This window comes from Mauremys reevesii, linkage group 20 (genome assembly GCF_016161935.1).
Source record: "Mauremys reevesii isolate NIE-2019 linkage group 20, ASM1616193v1, whole genome shotgun sequence".
Lineage (NCBI taxonomy): Eukaryota > Metazoa > Chordata > Testudines > Geoemydidae > Mauremys > Mauremys reevesii.
The window spans coordinates 21,686,635-21,707,264 of record NC_052642.1 but is presented as its reverse complement, the minus strand read 5'-3'; the positions used below and the strand labels follow the sequence as shown (position 1 = coordinate 21,707,264).

The 20,630-nt window shown below is 40.1% G+C and overlaps 1 protein-coding gene across 17 annotated transcripts in view; it reads right to left on the bottom strand.

Moving 5' to 3' along the window:
* NCOR1 (nuclear receptor corepressor 1) overlaps positions 1 to 20,630 on the bottom strand; it is a 101,637-nt gene that overhangs the window by 72,239 nt on the left and 8,768 nt on the right. For 13 of the 17 annotated variants that reach the window (XM_039507639.1, XM_039507624.1, XM_039507625.1 and 10 more), the window contains exons 2-5: positions 8,382 to 8,558; positions 5,072 to 5,208; positions 4,528 to 4,587; positions 2,633 to 2,828 (exon numbers count right to left, since the gene is read on the bottom strand). In XM_039507639.1, coding sequence (XP_039363573.1) covers positions 2,633 to 2,828; positions 4,528 to 4,587; positions 5,072 to 5,208; positions 8,382 to 8,489 — 501 coding nt within the window. In that variant the 5' untranslated portion in view covers positions 8,490 to 8,558. The remainder of the gene's footprint in view (positions 1 to 2,632; positions 2,829 to 4,527; positions 4,588 to 5,071; positions 5,209 to 8,381; positions 8,559 to 20,630) is intronic. The other 4 variants (XM_039507631.1, XM_039507640.1, XM_039507632.1 and 1 more) reach the window with 1 other exon arrangement.

The window sequence follows — 20,630 nt, the reverse complement described above, 5'->3', positions numbered from 1 at the left end:
CAATGCCCCTTTGAGCTTATCTCTGCAATGCAACAGAGCAAGATATTAAGATACTGTATCATGTTAACATGATTTTACTTAAGCTCACAGAAAGGTGCTGTATTTAGAATATGAAAAGCCGCAGTAAATAATTAAAGGCAGTACAAAAATACACTATCCAAAATTTGTTTTAAAATGGGTACCACCCATTAGCTTTGGAATCCATACTTAGACACCTAATAAAAATAAATTGCCTCATTTTCTAAAATGCTGAGCACTTGGCATATTCCATTTAAGCCACCGTTCAAAACTCAGTCCACTTTTTTAAGAGTTTAAGTATAAATTTAGGAAACCTGGGGTTAGTCTCCACACACAGAAATCACACCAGTTTAACTCAAATTTCTACCACAGATATATTCAATCTTTATCTGACTTAAGAGCATCCACAGAGGGGAATTACATACATTTAACTAGACTGACTTAGAAACAGATTCAGTTAGTGCAATCTGAGTGTATAGACCAAGCTTAACTTTAGGCACACACATTTTAAAAACTTGGCCATTGTTTATAATTCATGCTCAATCTAGAGAAATACTTCGTCAATTTATGCTTTATGGTACCTTTCAGCTAGGGATTAAAGCATCTCATTCATTAAAACTTAACACCTTGTAGGTAGGTTGCATCATTTTACAGATGGAAAAAATGTAGGTACAAAGAGGCTAAGTGACTTGCTGCGTAACCTTGAGCATGTCAATGGCACAGTCAGAAACAGAACTCCAGTCACCTGATTTACAATCCCTTGCTCTAGCTCGGGGCAGGCAAATTTTTGGCCTGAGGGCCACATCGGGGTTGTGCAACTGTATGGAGGGCTGGGCTCCCTATCCTCCCCCTCCCAACCCCCCCATCCATCCAACCCCCCCGCTCCTTGTTCCCTGACCCCCCCAGGACCCCCGCCCCTATCCAACCCCTCCTGATCCCTGATTGCCCTGACCCCTATCCACACCCCCTAACAGCCCCCCTGGGATTCCCACCCCCTATCCAACCACCCTCTGCTCCTCCTCCCCTGACCATCCCCTCCCAGGAACCCCCCACCGCTAACTGCCCCTCAGGATCCCACCCCCTTATCCAAACCCCCCTGCTCCCAGTCCCCTGTCTGCCGTCCCCACCCCTACCCACATCCCCACCCCTGACAGGCCCCCTGGGACTCCCACTCCTAACCCTTCCTGTTCCCCATTCCCTGACCACCCCCCCCCGAGAACCTCCGCCCCAGCCAACCGCCCCCACCTCCCTGACTGCTCCCCAGGACCCCCCACTCCCGTACCCAATTCCCCCCCACACACACACTCCTGGCCCCCTTACCAGCAGCAGGAGCTCACAGCCACAACACCTGGCCAGAGCCAGCTGCACTTCCTGCCCCGCCCAGCGGGAGTGGTGGGACAGAGCGCTGCCCGGGCAGCAGCATGGTTGCAGGGGAGGGCTGGGGCTTAGGCTCCCGGACAGGAGCTCAGGAGCCAGGCAGGACGGTCCCGTGGACCGGATGTGGCCCATGGGCCGTAGTTTGCCCACATCTGCTCTAGCTAGCAGAGAATACTGTCTTCTCCTTAACATGGTTAAAATGTCCAGTGAAGGAGTTAAGATACCTGTAGTCAGGTTTCTCCCAATATTTTCTGCAAAAAGGGAACTCTTACTCATACAGGGAAAGGCAGTCCTTTGTAAGTTACCTATTATGAACCGTGTTATTCCAGATCAATGCAAAGACCTATTTCCATTGTGAAAGATGGAACAAAAATTTAACGTTGTTAAAGTAATAAGTCTACATTGTTTATTATTTGCTTTATGGTACAGTATAGGGACCCAATCCAGAGTGGGGCTCCATGTGCACCAACACATTCGATACTGTTCACCTAACGATCTTATAATCCAAGCAGACCTCATCTGGTGTGAGGGGAAACAGAGGCAAAGAGAGGTTTAGTGAACTGCAGAATAGTGGGAAAGCCAGGAATAAAGCACAGGGGTCCTGAGCCCCAATCCAGCAACCACTGGGCAACTCTGCCTCTCAAAGTCTTTCATGCAAAGTCACAGAAGGGCAAGACTTTTCAATTAAATAAATAGGCTGCATTCTAGGCCAATTATATTTCCAAATGCAAGGAAGTGTCTTGGAGATTTGCAGAGGGAAAGGCATTTCAGCTGTTTTTTCTGTCACCATCTGCTGGCAGTTTAGGACTGGAGCAAAGATCACTACACTAATACTTTTTCAACAGACACCTACATATAATATTGCTGAAGTGATTTTTTTTTTAAATTAAACTCAAGTGGCAGCTATAAGTTGAGTGTTCCAACATTCTGTACTAGAAACAATTAACCTTCAAGCATATTATGCAACTTACTGGGACTTTTTTTTTTTTTAAACACTATTCCAACACTAGCTAGTGAACACACTACTATAATTTGCAACTATGCTTGTGAACAAAACAGGTTTCTAAAAAGTGAGCAGTCAATATTCAAATGGCTCATCACAGAAATGGTGTAATTTGTAATACTATTTAAAAATTGTAATACTATTTTCAGCCACAACAATCTTTAAAATAGTCATGTAATCAATTTTCTAACATATTAAGACACAGCTTCAAATTGCAACAAAAACTGTCTTTACCTTCTTAATATCTGCAGATCGCAATCCCTCCTGTAGAGGATGTACTAAAGGCAGGACAGCAGCAGCACTAACACGCTGAAAATGGGAATCTGAAACTTGTTCAAGACGTGGTCGCTTAGATTCCAACGAATCATGATCAGTCTGTGACGGACCTGGGTGAAATTGCTGCTCATAGCCAGTTCTCCTTTCCTGAGGCCTAAGGAACAAAAGAGATTGTAAAAACAATTAAAAATATACATCTATCAAAAAAAACTCTATATGGTGCATTATTTAATTGTTTTATCCCATTTCCAAGACTATAGGGAAGAGTGTCACAAAACACTTTCTAAATAGTAAGGAGGGCAAAAGTTTTTAAGTGGTATACTGCAGAAAATTGGCTTTTATTTTTAAAAATGGATTTTGACTAAAAGTTCATTTAAGCCCACAAAGGTATCATTTAAATGCCCATCACTTCACAGAAGACCACGAAACTTATGCCATTACAACAAGTATATCTGAAAACAGGTTTGAGTCAAGAAAGAGCATCAAAAAGACTTCACATCAGTAAGTTTAGTCTTGCGTTCCACAAAATTATGCAAAAGCACAGTAGTTCAATTAATTTTTTCTTCTGAAGAAATTTTAAATACATATAAAAAGTATCTAAATTAGTAACTGAAGTTATCTGGAACTTGGTCTACATCACACTCAAGTTCAAGTACTTGTCAGTAGTGCTCTACCATCTATGTTGCGGGCTCGGAAGTGATTTAGTGACTCTTCCTGCTCATTTTTTTCCAAAGCAAAATAGAAGCATCACTAGCTTCTCTGCAGTGAATTACACAGGATGTCAATAAGATATCTCATATGCTTCACCACCTTCTTAGCAGATTTCATTAGAAGAGATGACAGTAGCTTCCTGTATTTTGCCAAAACTGGTGAATGAGCTTTTCACAATTTGAGCACAGTTTTTTAACCTACAGCAGGCAAAAGGACATCAAAGCACTCTGGTACTTAGATGGCACTAAACCAAATCCAGCTTTCTTCTTGTAAATTGCAAGATGAAGACAACTAGTTAATCTCAGACCCAGTATTTGGGAATTATTTCTGGGAATATTCCAATTTAGCATCCAGAGTCGGGGGGCTATTCATCTATTTTACACACTAAATATCACCAGAGTAATGATCAGCACAGACCACTTCTGATCTGTGATCAGAGTGAGCCGTGAGCAACACTGCATCTGAAGTAGTGTAAGTGCAAGGCAGGAGTACAATTTCACCTCACTGCAAGGAGTATCATATGCATACCTCTGTGCATCAGAATGTGATTATACCAATGAGTGAGCAAAACAATCATGATACTTAACTTTCCCCTACACAGTTGGGCATTCCCAGTATCTAAAATGTATTCAGATAATTAAAATCTCAGTCAGATCTGTGGCTGAATTAATCTTTATGATTATTTTCAAGTCTGGTATTCAAAGCACACCGCATACCTCTTAGTTGTAAATCCAGTTAAATACAATTATTTAATAAACATTAATCAGTATTTAGCTGGCATTTACTGCCTTAAGTTACATCAGTGCAAAACATAGTTACTATAAAGCAAACCGTTTTTAATTAAAAAAAGACAGCCACTTTCATGACAGTGACAGTCAACTACAGCACTGCAATATTAATCTGCTGGAGCCAAAACAGCAGTCATATCTATTTACCATACAAGCAGGGCTGGTTTAATAAACAAACTTGCAAAACAGTCCCAAGAACATTTGACTCTGAACTATGTCAAGTGATGTCAATTGTTTTATTACTTTGTTGCCAAAAATCACCACCAATTGCTTGCATTTTTGCACCACATTTAAGTATTTTATACTGTTATGACAAATGAAACAACCCAACTAGCTCTGCTGCTTCTTACTTACCTAGACAGACAAATACCCTCTGCTGAATATTCAAGTGTATGAATTTTATCCCAGTGAAATCTAGGAAACATGATGGATAATATTCACACTGTGATGATTCTTTAATTTTGCTGTATAACTTCACTTGTCACTGTATCTCAAAGAAACAAACATTACACACTTATGGCCAAAATATTTCTAAAAGAACTAGTTTGTGATATGCACGAGGGTTCTCAGTTGCTTGCTAAGAAAGTTGTTGGGAGAGGTGGGGGGAAGTGAAGCACAGGTGTCACTTCCTATCTAGGAAACAAACATCTTATTTAAGCCAAGTGGGCTGGGGAGTTGTGCAATGGGTTTTAAACAAGGCAAATCTAAAATACTGTCAAATACCATAAACAAACCAATACTGTTAGTTAATGGAGAACCCTGTGCTTAATAAAGCTAAGTCCTTAAGCAAGAAATGTGGAAGCAGACTTTTTAATTATGAATATATACCTTTTATAAAGTCTGGTTCAACTCATAACAGATTTCTCTTGCATCTAAAAGTAAAACAGAATGCCCTTACCTGTCAGAGCCTGGGTGAAATTCAGAAAGCAAGGAAGGCCGTCGACGAAGTTGCTGCTGCTGCTGCTGCTGCTGCAACAGTTGAGTTGCTTGACTGACTTCCAGATGAGAAGAACGATAATCAGGAACTGCAAACTCCTAAATGAAAAATAGTCCTGACATTTAAGCAAGAATGAAAATTCAAAAGCTATGACACTGAGCCAAAGTACTCAGGAGATGAAGGAAACATGGTTTCTGAATAATTCTTGCAAATCAAGACCGGATTCTCTCAGCTTGATTCAAGCCAACAGCTAAGTCTTAAAAAGGCAAATTTCTTTTAGACATTTTTTGGATCTCCAAAAGAAATAGATCAGAGAAATAGAGTCATAAAATCTACTATCACAGTCGTCACAGGAAATGCAAAGTAATTTGGAGCCCAAAAGATAGAGGTGGTCTGGGAATGGGGGCAATATAAAGAAAATAAGAGTGAAATTCACATAGTCATTCCTAGTGAATATATTAAGACCTGTCTAGGGAAAAATGATTGCATCTATACACTAGCAGACACATATAGTGACTAAACTAGATGAGTTTGAGGTCCAGGACTCAATATGCTCAGTTCTGGACAAGTGCCAGAAGAGCTTTGTTAACCAAAGCTTGACACAGATTTAAACTCAGAGATTATGAGAAATGAAAGCTCTATGCCATATGAAAGCTTGGAATAACAACTTGAAAACGGTATGACATTAATATTTAGCTCCAGTTGTTCATGGGAGATTAGCTGCTACAATCACAGGGGAACAGATGCAAAGATATAGTACAGATATTCTCAGGACTCGTCAACTTTTAAAACCATTATTTTCTATATGATTGGAAAGAAAAAGTTTTATATCCCCAATACTATATCATGAGTACATAATACTAGCCACTGAAGTATCAGAACTCAGATAAGTGGCTTTAAACTGTCTGGTTACCATAACAATTCTCCATTTTGGAAGATCCTTTGGTAAGAGCTAAAGTTTAAGGTTTCAAATAGGTTTAAAAAAAAAAAGATAGGAATGTAATATTTTGAATGTTTTAGCAACTGTAAATGTTTGCTTCTAAAGACATGTCACTAGCAATTCTTAACCAAATTCAATGACACCATGAAATATGCAACGGAATAGCCCCTCAATTTACTTTCATGGATCCAAGTCACAAATGACACCAGAGAAATATGTTTTTTTGCCTCAAGGGTATCAGTTTTCTACATTTGCAGCCCAAGATATTTTGAAATGTGACATTATATTCAGCATGATACAGAACAGGCAAAGATGCCATCCACAGAGTTTACAGTCAAAGGAAGGTCTAGGAGACACTAATCTAAACAACAACATTTATTCTAACATGGATCTTTTTATATATTTCCATTTTCTTTAAAACGCAATGAACACTAACTTTTAACATGCAAAATAACCCTCAACCAGCTCATTAGCCAGGAGATTTATTCTGCTCGCCACTAGTGACCACAGAGCACATAGGAGGCCAGATCTTCAATCCCTCGAGTCCCTCTTGCATTACTCCAGTGGTGCAACATGGACTCAAAGCTACATTAAGGCAGCAGTTGAGGATTTCCCTAATGTAAGGGAACCCTGATAGAGCCAGCCCTACACCAGTCCTTCCTAGCCGACCCAGCATGGGCACATCCTAGGGCAGGTTGGGGGTGAGTGAGGGCAAGGCCAGAGTGCAATTCATCTTGGTAATCCTAGCGAGCAGAACAGCACTTTGGAGACTGCTATTCATGGACACAAGCTAGAGCTGCCCAAGTTGAATAACTTGCCCCAAGCACCAGTTTGGCTCCTGCTACCCCTCGATGATCGGGGGTGGGGTGGAGGAAATCAGTGGGAAAGTAGTACTGTAAATCCACATTACTCCCCACACACACATCCAGGTGCACTAAGTATTGCTCTGGCATACCCAGGGATCTAGTTCAACTTTCTTATAGGGAAGGAAGAGGAGGAGCTAGGCAATGGTAAGCTCTCATGGAGAGCTCCTGCGTCCCAGAGTAGAGACACTCCCTCCCTTCCTGAGACTGACCTCCTATGGCACTTGTGGGAACCATTCTGTCACAGCATTTGACATGTCACTTTTTAACTCAGAAAATGTTATTAGATTTGTCAAAGATTATATAAGTCATCTTTGCACATTGTTGAAAAATTAGTGTTTCCATTGCACAGAAATCCAGCCTTTCTTCCATGTTGCCTACACCTAGTCTAGTAATTAAGCATTACTAGATTAAAAGTAAGATCAAAAAAAGAAAATGATTTTCAATGAGTTACTCTGGGATTGTGTGTTCCAATTAGGACAAAACTCACCACAAAAATAGAGAAGTTGTATTAATTTCACAATATAGGGTACTATATTCAAAAAAGACATTTAAATCTTCTTGATTTTATCCCAAGAGTGCCAAGCCAACAAACGGAAGATGTGTGCAGTTTATAAAATCTAACATTTTCAGAAGAAAAAAAACAAACAAAAAAACTTTTGACCAACTATTTAGCAAACCAAAATTGGCAGCAGCTTTGCTCAGTGGTCAAAATGTCTCCTCTGTCATTCCACTCTGGTTTACACATATTTACATTTGAGTTTTCAACATTAAGAATAAAACCAGAGGAAGTGAGAATCAAAAAAGACTGCCTAATTTTAGACAGAAGATTCTCTATTTGCCAAATATATATTGCTACTCCACTCACTTTGCACACTAAGACAAACTAACTAAACACTGAAACAGATAACATTTTTCTTGAGGGGATTTACAGAAATGAAAATAGGAAGTAGCACATAACAGACAATCTGAACATTTCACTTAGGATGCCTGCATGGTTTTAATATTTTGGTAGACTACTACTAATATATCATCATAACAGTCTTACCATCTTGGGCTGGGATCTCACCAGATTTCACAAACTACAGTGCTGCAGGAAGTAAGGATAAACTCAAACCCCTTTGACTTAACACCTCGTTATGGAGTTAGGGAGCAATAAAATGCTGGAAGGGACACCTTTTAGATAAGGCATTCAAATGCGGCCAGAAACATTTAAAACCATATCCCACATTTTGTTTAATTACAGCTATTAACCTTGGTGAACTGGCCAAATTCCATCAAAGGAAGACAGAACATAAAGTATGTAAATTCCCCTCATCAGTTTTATTTAGGTTCAATACTCTGAAATTTCATTGTTTTTTAAAACATCTGTGGCCTAGGATTAAGTAGGTAAAAATACACATTTGGCATGAGCAAAATACCCAAATGATAGGTTCAGGTTGTAATCTGCATGCTATCTGCTCCTTACCTGCTGATGTCGAGGGTTAGAGAAGGTGTACTGGACAGAGTGAGTAGGATAACGACTCTGTTCTGTGCTGAATGCTCCTTGGTTAGGAGGGTAGCCCGAACTTGACATTATCAGAGAAGGAGTCTTCACAAACTGTGAGATCAACACGAGCAAGCAACCATGTTTCTAGGAAACCGCCTAAAGGGGAAAAAAAGAACACTGATAAGCAATGAAGTACCAGATGTACTTCCAACACATTATAACCATAGTCACCTAAGCAAAACAACCATTACCAGTAAAAGCTTCCCCACGCACCCGATACATTTATTCAGTAGGTTGCTCTAGTTTGAATCCTGTTAGCTGTTCTTAAATGGGCTCAAACACAGAGGGATCAGCATTAGCTACAAAAAAGAGTTTGAGAATTATATTGTCAGACTCCATCATTTTAACAGTCACCAATTTAATTAGAAAGATTTTACTTTTTAAATAGGTCACTTAAAGGAGTTCTTATATAGCCAAATGGTATGGTGGTAATTACCTTAGGATAAGGTGTAATGAGCTAAATTCACCTCCTTGGGAACTTTTTTTTTTTCAAATGGATATCAATGGCTCTGTACTTCCTTATTAAATGAATCTTGAGGCCAGATGGGTCAGTATTCACTACATCACCAGTCCTATTAGACCCTACAAGAAGTTATTACTATTGAATGGCAGGTTGGCAGCCTTAGTTCTTAGGTAGGCAGGCACACATAAAAGCCATTATTAAAAATGGCAGCCTTGTTAGCAGTCTCAGGCTATGTCTACACTCCACTCCAGTATGGACTACAGTGATGTGAACTGCAAAGGGCTCCAAAGTGTTGTACTCTTATTGCCCTGTGTAGATGCTGCTAGCGCAAACTAAAAGGTATCTAGTTTGCAGAGAACCCATCCAAGACTGAGGCAAGGCTTGTAGGAAGGAGCTTTGGAGAACTAGCCTTTTTTAAGCACATAAACATACAAACTCCATTACCGAGAACCTGTCTGAAGATAATTTAAAGCAGTCCGCAGTCTTGGAAATTCGTATTGCTACTGGATATCTGAATAGCTATGGCAACAAAAAACTACCCACTTTCATCTGCAACTAGCCAGAAGAGCATGCCCTCATCTGTGGGGCAGATCTGGACATGGGTGATGCATACACTTGTGACCTCTGTACTCAGTTATCACTTGCATCCAGGAACGAAGGCACACACCTTGAAATAGCTGAGAAAATTCAGCAGCCCATCTGCTTAGCAACATAAGTCACCATGAACAACTAATCTAAGTATTCTTATATAGTCTCTACAGTCTTAGTTGTTAAATACAAAACACACACGCCAGCTTTTTTTCCTTAGTAACAATCTGTTGCCCAATGGTATATCTGTAGTATGTTGTTCCAACCTGTTTGACAAGTATGTTTCATGCAGTATATATCTTTGGTCTTGCACAATATTACACATTAAGTGTTATGAGTACTGAACTTAGCAGGAAAAAAAACAAGAAAGTGATCATGCTTTTAAACACTACTTTAATCCACACGTGAGGGTACAGATGAGATAAAATCCTTGAATGCTTTTCTCTATTTCCTGATTTGTGGCTGTCTAAACAAGACAGTTGAATCCAAGGGATGCTTTCTGGGCCAAATCTGGCCCAGAATTTGGGTTTCTGAAAATAAACTTCCATAAAACATAAAATCAATTTAAAAAACAAATATTAAAAAAAAAAAGCTAGGTAGACATTCCGTGGTAGCTTTGGCAACTCAAACATTGCATCGTGCTAGAGATGCACATGAGGCAATAGTATGACAAAATACAAATGAAACCTGACCACAAACTGACTTATCAAAGGGAAGTGAATAGTCTCCATTCAGTATCTCAGCTAAGTGAAATCACGATGTAACAAACAGCATAAATGGGAAAAAAATCTGAATTTTTAAATTTCTGGTTTTAGTAAACTTAAAATATATATATTTAATATGACCACATTCTTTTAAGGCATCAGGAAAACAAAAAAAGGAAACAGGCAAAACAAAATTGTGTGTGAAAACTTACAGGCAGCACATCTTGTCTCTGTTGTTGAGAAATGGCATGCAAAGATGCAAGTTTTATTAGGGGAACAGAATCTGCGAGTCTCAGGTTGAGTGTCGTGGAAAGGGATGGGGGAGGGTGTAGAGAAAAGAGGCATGACTATCCTCCCTCCAACTCCCCGATGGTGTTCAGACTCCATGGCAACATTGACAACTTTAGAAACTTCACATTGTACATGTGAAAATGCTCAGTCATTTGTTTTTTTCCAGTGACTTCCTCATTGTGAACTAGAAACATGCCAACTTTCAAGCTCTCAAGCTATTTTTTATTATTGTCAAAAATAGGAGCGAGAGAAGAGGCTAGAGAAAAAAAAAAAGATTGCAGAAATAGCGTCAGGGGTAATCCAGGTCACAGTGAGCCAAGAGGTGGAGAATGGAGACCACGTCTACTCTACAAACTTTGGTCCACACAATTTACATCATAAAACAGCCAATGAAGTTCATACATCACCTGTGCATGTGCCTACTTGGCTGATTGCACTGGCAATGTACATACTCACCAGGAGTGCTTGCATGGATATAAAGCATGGTACACCATGAGTAGGGTTATCCCAGTGATCTCAGTACTATCATCATGAACACTGCTAACACGACAAATGATTCTCCTGTATTTGTAGACCTGCAGGAAGTACTGAAACAATGGGATCACAATGGGGAACACGAGGATATCCTCAAGAAGACTTTGTTAATGGACTTAGTGAAAAAAATCCCAGGTTGCTGGTGGCGTTCATGGAGCAGCCGCAGATGGTGGAGCACTAATTCTGGTGTTGAGAAACAAGCATTTGTGAGTGGAAGCACATTATAATGCACCTTTGGGACGATGAACAGTGGCTGCAGAACTTTCAGACGCAAAAAGTCACATTCCTGGATTTGCATGCTGATCTTGGACCAGCCCTCCACCACAGAGATAGCAAAACAAGGCCCATATTGACAGTGGAAAAACAAGTGGCAATCACGACCTGGAAACTTGCAAATCCAGACTGCTACTGGTCGGGGGAAATCATTTTGGAGTTGGGAAATCCACAGTGGGGGCCACTGTCATGCAAGTGTGTAAGGTCATTAATTGCCTCCAGCTATGCCAGGCTATGATTAGTGGAAGGCAAGGCATAGTGGATGGATTTGCAACTATGGGGTTCCTGAACTGCCGTGGGGGGACAGATGGAACAGATCTCCCTATTTTGGCACCAGCCAACCTTGCTATTGAGTACATCAACAAAAAAGGATACTTTTCCATGGTTATGTAAGTGCTAGTGGATCAGGGGAGTTGATTCACTGATATCAACATAGATTGGTCAGGGTAGGTGCAAGATACCTGTGTCTTTAAGAACACAGGACTGTTCAAGAAGTTGCATGCAGAGTCAGTCTTTCCTGAGCAGTGGATTAACACTGGAGATGTGGAAATGCCAACAGGGACCCAGCCACTGGTCATCCAGACGGCACCAAGGAAAGATTTAAATATCAGCTCAGCAGGTGCAAAATGTCTACGGAATGTACTTCTGGTACACTGAAGGGTGCTGGCATTGTTTACTCACTAGATTAGGTCACAGCAAGGAAAACATCCTAATGGTTATATCTACATGTTGTGTGCTGCATAATATATGTGAGGAAAAGGGAGAAAAACTGCCACCAGGGTGGAGGGGTGAGGTGGAATGTCTCTCTCCTGAATTTGAACTGCCAGACACCAGTGCTATTAGAAGAGCCCAACGTGGAACTATGTATTTGAGGGATGCTTCACAGTCAGCCACTGTAGTGTTCTCTGGCATCTGGCTCATGTAATTTAAATAATGTATTTTGTGGGGGTTGCCTGCTAATATATATTGTGTTGTGCCTCTTGCAAGTTATAAATACTGTTGGGCCTGGGGCTTTGCCTGTTGCTATGAATTATGTTGTGCATGCCATACATTTATAAATACGGCTGCATGTTTCACTGACATTATGAATTCTGTGGTGCGTTTATAAGTAGTTTGATTTCTTCACTGCAGTTATGCATTCCATAATACTTGTGAATTAATAAACAATCTGAGTGCAAAAGTTAGGTGCATAAAATCAGAGTACAAACATATACATACATTATACAAACAACATAATTTAATGGGGTGAAACTTTTTAAATTTCTGTTGAAAAGGAAGTCAACATTTACATTCATTTGTGTAAACAAAAAGGTAGTTCAATGTAGTCAGTTGCAGCTTTGCATGCACCAATCTGTGTTTTTCACAGGTCTCTGTATAGGAAGCTGTGATTTTCCTTGTTGTTCCTCTTGAGTAGAGTGGTAGGGGTAAGCAAGTGTTCCATGATGCCACATGGTATCTTGGAGATGTAGGGAGCAGGAAGCACTGAGTTCTCCAAACAGTGGAAAGGATGATGAGTCTAGGATTTTTGGACATGTACGTGAGCCAGCATCTGCACCCTTTGGGTTTACTGAGAAGACCCATTATGCCGCAGTGCATTTTCCACTACTTGTCCTCCTGGCACACCTGGGCCTTTTGCCTATCCTCTCTGTCCTTCTCATGCTCTTGGTCGTACTGGCCCTCCAAGATCTTTGTTCAGTCCAATGAACCTCTGGCTTGCAGGATCTTGAACACATCCTCCCTAGTGCTCTTCCTTCTCCTCACCAGGGTCAGGAATTCTGCATGGGTAGAGGAGGCACTTCTCAAGGCCACCACACCAGAAGTTGCTGATAAAAAAAAAAAAAGGCATATGCACCATTAAATTTACAGTTCCAACGAAAAGGGAAAGATTAAGTTTCAAAACTCCTTTCTCTTGTTTCCATAAATACTTTAATGCTGATTGACAATTCAGCTTTCGAACATCTCACCACAGCACTGCTCTCCAGCGCCAGCCACGGTGAGTATGGCCTGGCATAGAGGATGGGGAGTGGGGGGGGATTTTCTGTGCATGAACCCATACATTTTTGGACCCTATTCCACGGGTACAAGTACAGAACAATGGCAGTAAATACTGGTACTATTTTTCACAGTTAGTAGTGATTTTAGCTGATAGCTCATTCCTGAGGGTCACAAAGGCAGAGAGAACCAAGCTGCTACTAGCATCCCAAAGCTGCCCTGGCCAGTATGTCACTACCCTGTTTGCTGCAATGAACCAGGCAAACTTGAACCAAAATGGCATGGGAAAGTGTCCTATCAAAGAAGAAGAAATAAGGCTGCCATCTCTAGAAACCTTCAGGAGAGGATGGCAGAGTATCTCCATTCAAGTTTCATCGATATCTTATGAGGATAAGAGGGATATCCCTATTCACGTGGCCACAGTGCTCCTCATAGCCCCCCTGCCTGAGCACAGAACTCTGAATCAATGTAGGCTGTGTAATCTGAATGTTGGCACTGGTCAGGAATTTGTTTTGAATTTATTTCCTATCTTTATTTCTCATAATATACTCGTAAAACAATGAAAAGTTGATCCCTTGGTCTTGTACACTGGAGCTGGGCCGGGAACCATCTTTAAATGGCCACAAGGGTTGGGGGAGGAAGGAAGCAAAAGCAAATAAACATTGTAAGGAAAACTGTGCACATACACTTACCTCCTTTATCCTGCATCAGCAGGCTCTTCTACGCTCTCCTGGTGGGACTGGCTAGACTCCTGTGGAGTTCCAAACAGGTCTTCCAGGGTTACAGCATAGTTGGTGTCCCCCATCGCATCTCCTCCCTTTTTCTCCTCCTCCCCCTCCCTCTTCATGGCAGAAGTCTTCACTCAGGCTCCCCAAGGTGTCCACAGAGCTCTGCAGGGTGCCGGTGGGGCCACCGTAAAGTACGGCATGAAGTTCATTGCAAGTGTGGCAGGTCTTTGAAGGCAGCACCAGATTTCTTGCTGCCCTTCCTCACCTTGTGGTATCCCTGGCAAAGTTCATTTGCTTTCATGTGGCACTGCTTCTAATCCCCAATGCACCCCTTTTCCTACATCCCCCGTGACATCCATGTCCATGTTTGTACAGCTGTTCCACAGCTGTGCTTGCACAGTCTTCCCCCCATACACACACACAGACCCAGGAGATTTAATTCTTCTTGCTGCTCCATGCAGGCGTGTCTCTAATGCCTGTGTGTATGTGGAGCCACGGTATGGCAGACACAAACAAAGGTGAGTTTCTAGGTATGCTTCCCATGGTTTACTATCAGGAAAAGATATTTCAAAAACGTAGGGGGGGGGTTTGGTGGGGAGAGAACAGGGTTTGGAAGCATTCCAGTCTATGTTACTCCTATGCAGTGGAGTTTAAAATTGTGAGCAGATGGTCACTGCTGCAGAAACTGGGGCATTATTGGACAGTGGCTGGAAGACTGTTAGGGTCAACACAGGTCACGCAGTGTCTACACTCACATTGTGTTGACCAAATTAGGTCTACCATGGCTCTACACTGTTTGGAGAGATCGTTTTACTCAATCACCATAACAGACATTTATGTTGACCAGAAACAAATTTGAGTGTAGACAAATACATTAATAGATTGATAAAAGCTGATTTGTGTTGACTTAACTTTGTGGTATAGATGAGGTAGTGGGAGATGATGAGATTGTGGTGGATAGTATTGCATTTTTGGGGGTGTCCTCCACAACTTTTTTTTGATGGACTGAGTATTCAAGAGGGAGATGGGAACAGGTATGAAGTGAGGGGATGGGAGAATCAGGGCCAGGGAGATAGTGCCAGGGAAAAGTGTGGTATAGATGTAGATGTCACCACAGAGAAGGAGGCAGCAACTATGGAGAGCTATGGATCTGAACTGACAAAAGGGGGCTGGGGAAGATAGATGGGGACAGGGAAATAAGAGAAGCTGAAGCTGTTGGGAGTAGGAGGAGGAGGACAAAAATGACAGGGAAATGGTGATACTGTGAGAAGGGGAGTAGGAGAGCTGTGGTCAAAGCCACAAGGAAACTATAGGGGAACATAGCTAGGTAGGAATAATCAGAAAACTAATTTAAGTTTAAATTCAAGCTGCCCAAAGTTCCTGATAGATGCCACATAAGAGTGACTGTTGACATTACTGTCTAAGTTTTAAAAGTATGCATGTTCCTGTGATAGTTAATTGAGTTATTTGTGCAAGAAAATGATTTCACAACACGTGTTGCAAAGTGGAGACCTATAAAATCTGGTTATTGCAGTGCAATACAGAATTCTGCACCAATAAGCTTAAGAGGCCTAGTGCAAAAATGCGGCCACCAGGGGCTTTTCTTGTGGCCACAGACTCCTGGGCTGTGTTTTTTTGGGGGGGAGGGTGTGACCAAAGTAGTGACCCCTCCCCTCCCTGTTGCTCCTGGATACACCACCTTGGTGTTGGTTGCTGGGGCCACCAGTAGGGGTTGGGCCCTGCCACCTCTGGAGACACCTGGGGCACAATGCTGGAGGAGCAGGCAGCCGGTGAATTCCCCACGTTCCTGGGGTAGTGAGGCTCAAGCTTTGGGCTCCAGGCTGCAGGGCTTCGGGCTCTGGCCATGGGGGTTTAGGGTCCAGCCCTCCGCTGCCTCCCCCAACCTTCCATCCAGGGCTTACTTAGCCTTGGCATGCCTGGAGATAAATTAAGTCTGCTGTAAAATGTGATAATTGTATGTTTGTAAATATCACTTTTCACAACAGACTCACTAGCTAGCAATAAACAAACTACAATTATTTGGACATGTATATGTGCATATTTATTTGGTTTTCCATAAAGTTATGTAAGTATTTTAGGAAAAAAACTAAGAGGTCTTAAGAGTGGCCACCAACAAGAGTTAGTGGCCACACTCTGAGGCCACCAAAATTTTGTCCTGAGAACCCCTGGTCTAGTGTGCCATCAATATGGGTAAAGTTACACAGAACTTTATTAATGTTAACAAGAGTTGCATGTGTCAATCACACAGGTTGGATAACTGATAGGTCTCTAAAACAGGATACACTTATTTGCCAGAAACATCCACTGGAAATGTTTTCATATTGTCAGCTAATCATAATCTACATCTAACAAGTAATGCATAAATAGCAAATTAACATCTCTGAAAGCTACCCAACACAAAAGGAAATAGAAACAGTAAAAATCAATTTTTAAAAAATATAAATTTTTAGTGGAAGTTGGATCAATTATCTTTCCAAACCCAGAAAGACCACACTTGGACTTCAGCTTTGTAATACAACTCCTAACACTCCAGACTGATGACAACTCATTTTTACCAGTCTCAATCCGTTTATACATGATATTCAGAGTCAGATCTATTCCATGCAAGTTATCAGCTCTGCAGTCACCAGTTTCCTACTTCATCATCAATGGAGTCATAAGATAGGAATGAAGAATTTTAGTTAAAAAACAAAACAAAACCAAAAAAACACAGACAGTTAGGTTTCAGAGTAGCAGCCATGTTAGTCTGTATCCACAAAAAGAACAGGAGTACTTGTGGCACCTTAGAGACTAACACATTTATTTGAGCATAAGCTTTCGTGGACTACAGCCCACTTCATCCGATGCTTCAGCTCACCTTAACTGATCACTCGTTATAGTGTGTATGGTAATACCCATTGTTTCATGTTCTCTCTCTCTGTGTGTGAGAGTTGAAATTGAAAGTGTGTGTTTGGGGTGGGAATGTGAATACCTTTTGTGGTTTTATATATATATATATATATATATATATATATATATATATATATATATATATAAAATCTTCCTACTGTATTTTCCACTGCTTGCATCCAATGAAGTGCGTTTTTTACAGATAGTTAGGGCTCCCACTGATAGCTGTTTCAGACCACTGAGTCTTAGAACAAAAAACCTCCCTGCTAAGTATTACAGAAATGTAATTCTGCACCAATGTATGTAATTCACATACTGCACTTTGAATCATTTAGCATAAGAGGCCAACTCCAAAACAGAGCACTCTTTGCTTCAACTCAGGAACCAATCAGAAGGTTGGTTTCCAAATAAACACTCGTTTATACTGTGCTTTACATACAAGAAATGCAGGAGATATACTTCACTTCACTCCTTTCAGTGTGCATTCCGTTGGAGACAATGACAAGAGATTGAGAAGAATCCTTAAATCTTACTGCACTTTTTTAAAAAATGTAATTGATTTCTTTAATAGATCAACAACGGTAATTCACATAGAGGCACTAGCCATTTTAGGTTCTATATTATAACTGGGAAAACACTTTTGTAGAATAAAAATGTATTTTTTTAAAATGTTAAGATCCTTTTCATAAGTGCTGTGAATCATTTATTACTTTGGCCTCAAAATCTCAGAATGACATGTTCATGTCCAGGGCCTTGGACATATGCTATCACGATGAATTAAAATAATGCATTGTCATTTTATTTTAATTAGCATTTTATTGTAAGCTACTTGTTTTCTTTTATTGTAATTCTATAAGTTTGTACTGACTTCATTTTCTGTGACAAGAAACCTAAAAAAAAAATCTAAACTGTCCCTTTAGGTCTTTAATCTTAAATAGTTATGTACAACTTTTTTGTAGAAAGGGCACAACCACAAAAATTGCCATTCCTATCTCTATTAAGATACCAAGTTATGAGGCACATAAGGCCCTATTAACATTTTATAATCATGCTGCTCAGTTAATTAGAAATGTCTTAAGCTTTAGGGGCCCCCAAAAGCACGACTGAGAATAGTACTATATTGTCCAAGAAAGTCACACAAAACAATGCTCTTGAGTTTCTCTTTCCAATTACTCAAGGAACTTTAAAATATATCAAATCCAGTTAACATATTTAAACTGCAAATATTAAGAAATCATCATACATGAAGTAAAAAAGACTTACTAGTATTGACAAAAATTATGTTCCAGGGAAACCCAGAAAGAGCAGCTAGAGTTTTAGAAAGAGTTAAATACTATGATAGCATTCAGAAGGTATTTACACCAACATTCTAATGTAACTCATTAGCAAGAAAAAACTTGGAGCGATTTTGGACTTTCAGACTTGGAATATATTTTATTTAGGGAGGGGGAAGAGGTGAGTGGGTGTGTGGAGACAGCTGATTTAAATCTTCATTGAGAAGAACTTGGAGAGAGACCATTTAAACTACTGAGAATTCTAGCAGTCCAACTCCTGAAGTCACAACGGGGCAATTACTAAAAGTAACTCTTACTTTTAAAAGCTGAATATAGTGATTCACAGTTAACTGCAACATGTAAAGTGAAGCTTAAAAAAAAAAAAAACCACAAAAGGTATTCACATTCCCACCCCAAACACACACTTTCAATTACAGAGTTCTAATTTATGGTTAGAAAACTGTTCCATTTGATCTGTTCACCCTAAACCATTTTCATCTATGCGTACACAGAATCAATTGGATCAAGAGAACTGCGTCTGACCAATATTTGTACAAATAGCCGGACATGATTTAATACTGCAGGCACACTGTATATGTTCCACTTGTCTCTGAAGAGTCGGTAAGCAATAACATTTTCAGTGTCAAATCTAGAAAACCAGCATGGCTCCACAGTATCCTCTCTCAACTATACTTTTCATCTTACATTTCTATTCCTTCTACAATCAAGTCTAAACTTAATTACCAAAGGATTCTACACTAAGGCCTTGTTTTTATGGGGAAAACAGACCACAATATAAGTTATTGCCAGATAAGCTATTGTAGAAAGAGTTCCCTGTGTGGATACTACTCTGGGATTAAAAAAAAAAAGCACTTTATTCTGGAATAATTACTGCACAATACCAGAATAAAGTGTCCACATGGGGAGCTATTATGGAATAGCTATTCCAGTCAATTTCCCTAGATAGACAAGACCTAAGAAAAGTTGGATAAGCCATTTAGTCACAAGAACTTTACTTACAGGCAGCTCTTTTCCCTTAAAGTTTCCCTCTTAAACCTGCAACAAATATGAGGATCTTATTGACTAAGATTAACACAGGTGTGTGTGTCTGTGTAACAGTGCAGTACGTGCTACAAATTACAGCCTTCCTGTCCTGATACAAACCTTTCCTTATCTTACTGAGTGTTACTATTTCAGTATCAAAACAGAATTTGACTGACATTTGAAAAAACGTTAATTTCTGTCTCCGTTTTTGTGGTACAATGGGTAATGTCACTCATCCTTATGCTGCTTACAAGAGCTGTTCTTGGACAACAGAAAGTAATCTTTCTCTTGAGCTACCTAAAAAAAAATGTATAGCTTAGAAATGATACACTTATTTTTTGAACTACAGAAACCTGACCTGGATTCTGTCCTGTATAATTAAAAATATAACTAGAAACTTTAACAAAGACCCAAAGATCTCCCTACCCACTCAGTTATACTGTTACTCCCTCTCCATCCTGCAAATCTACTTCTAGAAAAACTGGGCAAAATATTATGAGCTCTTATAGGCCGCACTGAAGGTCACCTGATGTGGACTTTTACAGACCGAGAACTAGCAAGTACCAGGCAAACAGTTCTGCAAGAAGTCACAGCACTGAAATAACCAAACAAGGGTATCTTTAAAAAAAAAAATGCATATTTTAGTCCCCAGTCTCAGTCACTCTTCCTGGGGCAAAAGGAATTGGAAGAAAAAACTTACTGAGCACTCACTCTGTGCTGGTAGGAAAGAGGGAAAAGGTGCAGGCATGCGGGAGGGCAGACATTTATAAATAATTTGGATTTCTATTTGTTATAGTGAGTCCAACTGAAATTAATCAACGCTGCAGAACATCACTGGGTTAAAGTCAATAACCAGTATCAATTACTTATTAGGAAGTAATTATTACTGTCCTTCCAAAACAGGTGGGTTCCTGGTCCATGACTAGTGCTCTAGGCACTATGATAATACAAATAAATAACAAGTACAATATTATTTGAGAGCAGCTATGATATGGGAAAACAAAGTCAAGAAATTAAATCATGAGCAAAATACAAATTCTTTGCTTTTAACTGCAGGTTTGGAAGGGTAAGAATCTTTTTCCTCTTTCCCCAGTGAAAGCTTTGACTATGCAGTTTTATTTGCATATCCATGAACTACCCTTCTACTGCTTATTGTAGTTTGCGGATGTAGCCAGCAGGCAAAATTAACTTCTTAATCAACAAACATATATTTGTATTTCAACAACAAAAACGTTATTAGAAGCATGGAGGGTCTTTGTGCAACATTTAAACCATAGGTTGCTCTTTACAAGAATCTCTTCTTTAAGAAGGCAACGTTTTAACAATACCTTCTAAGGCCACTTTTAACAATAGCGTCTAAGGCCAAA